General features: G+C 40.2%; 1 protein-coding gene across 1 annotated transcript in view; it reads left to right on the top strand.

Annotated features, from left to right (window-relative positions):
• Positions 1–451: 451 nt before the first annotated feature.
• The window catches only part of LOC111544789 (putative fatty acid desaturase 2-like protein FADS2P1), a 38,197-nt gene continuing 29,709 nt past the window's right edge, over positions 452–8,939 (top strand). The window contains exon 1 of the mRNA XM_023215444.1: positions 452–772. Within this exon, the coding sequence (XP_023071212.1) occupies positions 452–772 (321 nt within the window). The remainder of the gene's footprint in view (positions 773–8,939) is intronic.

Raw genomic sequence — 8,939 nt, 5'->3', positions numbered from 1 at the left:
CGTCCGAGAGTTAATGAACCCAACACGCCTTGATGCTGTGCAGGAGAACCACCAGGACCACAGCTTAGTCCCTCCTCCCTCAGGGAGGGCCACAACATGAAGCCAGAGTGTGATTGGCCTAGGCTCTTTACTAAAGAGCATTTAATGATGAAGGAGGATGCTTCCAAGAGGCTAGACAGCAGAGAGAGGAGAAGCGAAGAGAGAAAGAAGGAAGGAAGGTGGCCTAGCCTTCATCAAGGCAGAAAAGATTCAGGACAGGCAAAGAAGTGAGAAGCTGGGAAGGTGCTCACTATCAGGTTTGTGAAAAGACAACTAAGCTCAGAAGTTTTCAGTGTAGGTGTCATACTGCAATGGAATGAAAAGGGAGAAAGGCAGTCATTTTATGGTTCAATCAGAGGTGAGGATTAGAAATTTCAAGCATTAACCCAGAAATCCTAGGGATTCAATGACAATGAAATTTGAAGAAAAGTGTGGGGACAATGGGAGCCTTGTAGGAAGGAATCAGTCATACCCAGGTGAGAAGCATCAGCCAAAAGGAAAACCCATAACAAATGGGGAAGCCGAGTTCTATGCAAAGCAGGAGGCAAATGGGAAATGCAGCGTGCCCAGGAAGAGCCTCAACATGTACACCTGGCAGGAGATCCAGAGGCATAATCAGGAGGGCAACCAATGGCTGGTCATCAATCGCAAGGTTTACAATGTCTCCAGCTGGGCAGACAGGCATCCAGGTGGGCGCCGGGTCCTCAACCACTATGCTGGGGAAGATGCCACGGTAAGAAACTCCAAGCTTTCCCCCAAAACCCTCTCCGTCTTTCCCCCAGCTGCTGGGTGGCTGAGATCTTGGCTGTCTTCCCAAAAGCATTGCACAATCATTCATCTCTTCCCAAACCAACTTTTCAGGATTCCTCTCTAGCAAAATTTTAGTAGTAAATTAAGCCTCAAGGTTTAACTATGAGCTTTACCTGGTTTGGGATGAGTTACTGCCAATGAATACTATGTTTGCATATTCTGAGTTTTGTTTTGTTCTTGGTGGTTTGTTTTGCTTTGTTTTGAAGCTGAGTCACGGTCTTATAAGAAGAAAATGACAAATGTGCGAGTAAAATCTGGAAAAAAAAAAAAAAAAAGAACATCTGAACCCAAATAGAAATTTATAAGACTCTTATAAATTTCAAATAATTGGAGTGCATAAAAGAAAGAAAGAAAGTCATGCAGTGGGCATGAAAATGTTGTGAATAATGATTGAAGCCTACAATTACCTAGGCTTTAAGAGCTTGAAGAGCTCTTTGGCTTCCTGTACTTCATTCAGTATCATACAGGTAATGCAACCCCACTTTTATTGACACATTGAAATGCATCACCTCACTTAAACCTACAAGGAAGGTGACTATTATTTCCGTATTACAGATGAGAAAGTTGACGTTCAAAGATGTAAAAAACATGTCACACAGCCAGCAAGTAATGGTGCCAAATTTTGAAACTGGGTCAGTTTGATCCTAAAGCCCTAAATATCTGGACTGTAAAAGAACAAAATAAAATTTCTACTTATTTGATAAAATGGTGTCTCAAAATCTTAAATGCCTTAAGGAATCTCTTTTAAAATATTCCATAAAGAAGTCAGTTTTCTCTCAATTGGGACTTTTATTTCCCACATTGTACAGACGAAGAAACAGAATTAGAGGAACTAAACAACTAACTCAAGGTCAGAAATTAACATATGACAGAATAGAAATTTAAATGCAGGCTTTTAAAAATTATGTGGCTCCTGTTGGTTTTACAGTTTAGCATATAACTTCTTTAACTAGTTTTAAAGATCGGATTGAAAACATTATTTTGCTAAGTACCAGTCTATAAGTGGTACCGTACTAATAATAACAAAATTCACAAATACCTGCAAGATTTCATCTTTTGATGCCATCAACATCTCTTCCTCAATTCTTATTCTTCCCCCAATTTCTCATCCCTCTTCTCTGTGTAGGCTTTTGTTCTTCTACCACCTTCCTATCTTGTTTCTACAGTCAGAATAATACCTTTCTGAGTATGCCCTGCTACAACCCCACCACTTCCCTCAGATATATTTTTTTAAACAAATTTCAAACTTTCCTTGGAAAATAAGCATGAGCTTATACACAGTGCCCAGAAATCAGAGAACAGAGGGTAGAAGAAGCAAGAAGAAGAGCATTTGTGTAAGAACAACAGGAGGGGAAAAAAAAACAAGAAGAAAATGTACAACATACTACAGATGCCTATCTATCCCATCCCCTCATTTCCACAACTCAGAGAAAACACAGATGAGGCTTTGCTAACACAAGTCACAGAACTGGCTCAGAGGATGTGTTTGCAAAGACATGAGCCTTCAACCACCTTAAAAATAACTGATAGCCTCACTCAGTTGGAGGCAGCCAAGATAGATGATAAAGTTTTAATTTGCTAATGATTTTTATCTCCTGGAAGTCAGGAAAAGACCCTGAGTTTGTGTCCAATTATAGCCAACAAGGAGGAATTAATTAATATAATAGAAACCATCAGAATCTTGGGGGTAAATACCCATGCCACCTTAGGATTTATGTATGTCAAGGAAGAAAATCATAAGTTGGTCAGTCATATACCTTAGACTTTAGGAAAATAAATAAAAAATGTCCAGAGAAAAGATTCTCCTAGAGAAAATGGTTAAGAAGAAACGGGGAGCTCCAGAACAATCCACAGTACTCCATGACTCAGAGCACAGGGAGCCTGAGCTTTGGAATAGGTTATGTGAACCTAGGAATGTTATTAGGATGTTCTGAGTCTCAGCTTCCTCATCTGCAAAATGAGGCTGACATTACCCATCTAAGTGATTTATGGCAAATAGAACCAATGCATGTAAAGTGTTTGGCATTAGTGCCAGACACTTAGTAAAAGTTCATTCAATCATAGCCATTATCAGTCTTATCACCAGCATCTTTATCCTCAGAAATATAATTATTATTTCCTGTTTGTCACCACCAGCTTAGGAATCCTGTTTATATTTCGTGTCATCTGATGGAGGGCTATGTAATGAAGTATCATGCTTTCTTTTTTTTTTTTTTTTTTTTTTGAGACGGAGTCTCACTCTGTCGCCCAGGCTGGAGTGCAGTGGCCAGATCTCAGCTCACTGCAAGTTCCGCCTTCTGGGTTTACGCCATTCTCCTGCCTCAGCCTCCCGAGTAGCTGGAACTACAGGCTCCCACCACCACGTCCGGCTAATTTTTTGAATGTCTTTGTATTTTCAGTAGAGACGGGATTTCACTGTGTTAGCCAGGATGGTCTCCATCTCCTGACCTGGTGATCTGCCCTCCTCGGCCTCCCAGTGAAGGCGGGAAGATCATAACGTCAGAAGGCCTGATATCAAATGCTTACCCCATAACTTAAGAGTCGTTTGCAGTTCGAGCCTCTGAGTGGCAAGTGTGAGCCAAAGCACTCTCACTGTGTGCCAACCCCGGGCCCATGGCTGCACCTGCCCAGAGAAAGCACCCTTTTCTTGTATACATAGTAACTCTTCTCTAGGCCTCCATCGTCCTCATAAAAGGTGAATGATGCTATTTATGTAATCTATCCCACAGCGTCATTCATTCATTCATTCATGCAGTCAGTTGTTCCAACACTCTTGTTAGGGTTCCACCCTCATGGGAATGAAACAGGTCTGCTTTGCATCTGGGCTCTACATTTACTAGGAATGTCCTGAGGCTCTTGAAGTCTCAGCTCCCTTATCTAGAAAATGAGGATAATAATACCTTCACCTTAGCATTGCCATAAAAGTCAGCAGAGATCAAATGAAGTGCTCACCATGGTGCTTGGTACAGATTAGACACTCAAAAAATAGCAGCTCTTGCATTTTATTATTACTTCACTCTTCTGAGATGGGTTTTCATTTTCTCCAAGGAACTTTACTGAGAAAAATAAATCTATAAAACAAAATTGGCACATAAGCTCCTGTTATTGCACATATGAGGTATCTGGTATTTTCAAATGATATGATTTAAAACTAATGTCACTATGCTAATAACTAGAGTTATGGCCACAGTCTTTTTATCTGTAAGAGCTCACCTAGGAAAATCCAGAAATAACCTGTAAGTACAACAAGGAGGATTGATTCTATAGATTATAATTATAATACAATAAGCTATTTTGTAAACATTAACATGAGGATTATAAAATATATTTTTCTTCTTTCTTGTTGTTTTTTATTATACTTTAAGTTCTAGGGTACATGTGCACAACTTGCAGCTTTGTTACATGTGTATACATGTGCCATGTTGGTGTGCTGCACCCATTAACTCGTCATTTACGTTACATATATCTCCTAATGCTATCCTTCGCCCCTCCCCCCTGCCCATGATAGGCCCCGGTGTGTGATGTTCCCCTTCCTGTGTCCAAGTGATCTCATTGTTCAATTCCCACCTATGAGTGAGAATATGCAGTATTTGGTTTTCTGTTCTTGTGATAGTTTGCTGAGAATGATGGTTTCCAGCTGCATCCAGGTCCCTACAAAGGACATAAACTCATCCTTTTTTATTGCTGCATAGTATTCCATGGTGTATATGTGCCACATTTTCTTAATCCAGTCTGTCACTGATGGACATTTGGGTTGATTCCAAGTCTTTGCTATTGTGAATAGTGCTGCAATAAACATACGTGTGCATGTGTCTTTATAGCAGCATGACTTATAATCCTTTCGGTATATCCCCAGTAATGGGATGGCTGGGTCAAATGGTATTTCTAGTTCTAGATCCTTGAGGAATCGCCACACTGTTTTCCCCAATGGTTGAACTAGTTTACAGTCCCACCAACAGTGTAAACGTGTTCCTATTTCTCCACATTCTCTCCAGCACCTGTTGTTTCCTGACTTTTTAATGATCACCATTCTAACTGGTGTGAGATGGTATCTCATTGTGGTTTTGATTTGCATTTCTCTGATGGCGAGTGATGATGAGCATTTTTTCTTGTGTCTGTTGGCTGCATAAATGTCTTCTTTTGAGAAGTGTCTGTTCATATCCTTTGCCCACTTTTTGATGGGGTTGTTTGTTTTTTTCTTGTAAATTTGGTTGGGTTCTTTATAGGTTCTGGATATTAGCCCTTTGTCAGATGAGTAGATTGCAAAAATTTTCTCCCATTCTGTAGGTTGACTGTTCACTCTGATGGTAGTTTCTTTTGCTGTGCAGAAGCTTCTTTAGTTCAATTAGATCCCATTTGTCAATTTTGGTTTTTGTTGCCGTTGCTTTTGGTGTTTTAGACATGAAGTCCTTGCCCATGCCTATGTCCTGAATGGTATTACCTAGGTTTTCTTCTAAGGTGTTTATGGTTTTAAGTCTAACATTTAAGGCTCTAATCCATCTTGAATTAATTTTCATATAAGGAGTAAGGAAAGGATCCAGTTTCAGCTTTCTACTTATGGCTAGCCGATTTTCCCAGCACCATTTATTAAATAGGGAATCCTTTCCCCATTTCTTGTTTTTGTCAGGTTTGTCAAAGATCAGATGGCTGTAGATGTGTGGTATTATTTCTGAGAGCTCTGTTCTGTTTCATTGGTCTACATCTCTGTTTTGGTACCAGTACCATGCTGTTTTGGTTACTGTAGCCTTGTAGTATAGTTTGAAGTCAGGTAGCGTGATGCCTCCAGCTTTGTTGTTTTGGCTTAGGATTGTCTTGGCAATGCAGGGTCTTTTTTGGTTCCGTATGAACTTTAAAGCAGTTAACATATTTTTCTTCATAGAGAAGGGTCTCACTCTGTTGCCCAGGATAGAGTGCAGTGGCATGATCATAGCCCACTACAGCCTCCAACTCTTGGGTTCAAGCGATCCTTCAGCCTCAGCCTTCCAAATAGCTGAGATCAGAGGTGTATGCCATCACAGCCAGGTTTTTAAATTTTTTGTAGAGATAGGATATCACTATGTTGCCCAAGCTGGTTTCAAATGCCTGGCCTCAAAACATCCTCCTGCCTCGGCCTCCCAAAGTGCTGGGATTACAGGTGTGAACCACTGCACCTGGCCCATAAAACACTTTGATGACTGTAAATATATATGAATACATATCTGGCCACAAATTTTATAGTAAACAACAGTGTGTTCTGAGCTCCACGAAAAACATAATTGCAATATTATGATGCATTCCGAGAGACAGCATAATCAGAACAAAGAAAGCAGTTTTATTATCTTGTGTGCTGGTTAGCACACTCCTTATTTCTGGACACAACACTCTAGCAGAGAGACTAAGAAACTAAAGTTCTTTCTCATGAGAGTCAGAGTCCAACAGGATGGGAAAGAATAACAAAAGCTTACAGGAAATATGGCAGGGTCCATTTCAACTATTTGGAGGACTGGTGTGTGGAAGAAGGAAGAGTGGTGTGCCGCACCAAAAAAGGGCATTCTGAATGGTTTCAGATGAGTAGAGCCAGCAGAGGCAAGACTGGGGCAGGGGAAAGGGAAGGTGTATACAGAAATGGAGTACAAACATGATTCATGGTGTGAGTAATCACCCCACTAGAATGGGCATCCCAGCCTGGACACTTCCTTTACTTAGCATAATATTGGCCAAAACTACATGCTAATTAATGTTAGTGGTTATAACAGAGGAATTCACTGGCTATGAGAAGAGGAGAAGACAGAGAGAAGATGAAGAGAGAGAAGAGATAGGGGAAGAGAAAAGAGAAAGAAGTGGGGGGAAGGATCTTGTGTGCCAAGCTAAGGAGTTTGCATTTTACCCTTACTGCACGGCTGCCTCTCCTCCTACTATATGTGAGAATGTATCCCTAGCACAGTATCCCTCCCACCTTCATTCTCACAACACAACTGCCTGGCATTTCTAAGCTGTTGGTAAAAGAAAAGTAATAATCAGTGATAATTGCATCTTTCCTGCAATTATTAAAATTATCTGATTCTCATGGAAATGATAATTCTAGTTGTAAAATAGATGGAGGAGAGGAGAGAGAAAGAAGTTCAAGTGCTAAGAGATGAAAATAGGTCATGAGGAGACACTGCCTTTCTGGAAGGTGAGTCTGGCAGTTAAGTGAAGGATGAAATCCGGAAAAGCCTCCTAAAATGAAGGAAGACCAGGGTGGAGTCCAGGGAACATGTTGAAGGCCCAAGGAAGGTGTTGGCTACAGGAATGGAGAAAAGGAGATGGGTGGGAAGGATATTTAGAAGACGCAATTTATAGTATTTGATGAGTGACTTGATAAACTAACAGGATGGAGGAGTCTAAGCTGACTTAAGATATCTGGCTTGGGCAACTAAGTGGTGATATCTATTACAAGGAAACCCAGGAGAATGCACAGGTTTGAAAGGAAGAGGAAGGGGAGGGGAGAGTTGAGTTCCTTTGGGCTGGAGCTCAGCTGAAAGCATTACAGAAAAAAATATCAACATAAGGAAGGGTTTTCAAGAAACGAAAGTGTTCAAACAATAGAATGAATTGCAGTAGGAAAATAACCCTCCGCTTATCCCTATGGGTGAAGAGGAATCTGGTGACTTTCTGTGATCATTCCCACTCCAAAGCAGCTGTCTCCCAGGACAAGGGCAAAGATGCTTTCTCCACACAAAACTGGCCTGTTCAGAACTCACTGTCCATCTGAAATTTGTAGAGACTTGTTCTAGCCATTGCCTTAGGGCAGGTGAAATCTGAGAAGGAAGCAGAAGAGGAATTACCCAAAGGTGCAGGAACAGGGGTCTTCATCTATGGCTGGATATAGAACAGTCTCATGAGCTTTATTTGCAGTGAATACACCAAGGTCTATATTCTAGTTATCTGATTTTATGACTGCACATACAACATTCTCCATGGATGGTTTCTAAATTTATGCTTGTTCCTTAGTAAATTTCTTTTGGGAAATTTCAACCCACCTCCAATGAACTAAGTAATAATCATACAGAATCATGGCCACTTCTTGATGTCTGACTCCAAAATCTAAGCTCTTAACCTCTAGGCTGGGTCCTCCATAGGTTTTAGAATGACTGAATAAATGAATGAAGGAATTAATGAGCTCATAGAGAAGATTAGGTAGTATTACCTACATTTAGGAGAAATTAAGTAATTTCTGTGTGTGAAACAGCCTACACCTCTGCTACCCTATACCATGCCCTAGTGTGAATTAGGAAAGGCACACTCTTTGGGTGATTGCAGCCCTGTAAGCAGAAGGTTCAGCAAATGGAGTGTCCACTGGAAGTCAGGCCACACTTGCCATCTTGGCCAAGTGCCTTTGTATAGGGCACAGCCTGTATACAGCATTTAAGTTGTAAAAACAGAATTTTGTCTCACACCCTCTGACTTTATATATTTTTCTCTTCCACTAGGGATCATGCTGCTTTTACAGGAAAGCACATGACTCCGTCTCCCACCAAATAAGAGCAAAAATATTAGCAGTTTATCCAAGGTATTTGTGAAAGCAAAGCAGTAATCACATCTCCATGCTGTTACTATTTTGGAAATAATCAGTTATGAGATGAGCTATGGTATCAATTTATGAATAATTTAAATAGTAAAAATGATGATTGAGAAGGAAGTCAAAAGGCTAACAGATGAAAACGTGAGATGTTGAAGTCACAAAAATGTCAGAAAATAGAGACGCCATGGATAGAAAGAGACAGCAGTGCTTAATATCTGTATACTTTGAGTGCCACACTTTGATTGTGCTTAACACCTGCATACTTTGAGTGCCACACGTTGATTATCCTAATACCTTGTTATAGAAATGCTATATCCATTCATTCATTCACCCTTTCCCTTATTTGTCAGGTGTCTATTGATCACATGATATGCTTCAGGCATAGTGATCAACTTTAGGTGTACATTGACCAATAATAGTACATGGTCCCAGTCTTTAAAAAACTCACAAACCACTAAAAAAAAGGGGTGAATACAAAGATTCATTATAGTATAAAAGTATAGTATAGTATAGTATAGTATAGTATAGTATAGTATAGTATAGTATA

Source organism: Piliocolobus tephrosceles, chromosome 13 (genome assembly GCF_002776525.5).
Source record: "Piliocolobus tephrosceles isolate RC106 chromosome 13, ASM277652v3, whole genome shotgun sequence".
Taxonomy (NCBI): domain Eukaryota; kingdom Metazoa; phylum Chordata; class Mammalia; order Primates; family Cercopithecidae; genus Piliocolobus; species Piliocolobus tephrosceles.
The sequence above is the reverse complement of the archived record's forward strand: the minus strand, read 5'-3'. Positions and strand labels throughout refer to the sequence as shown.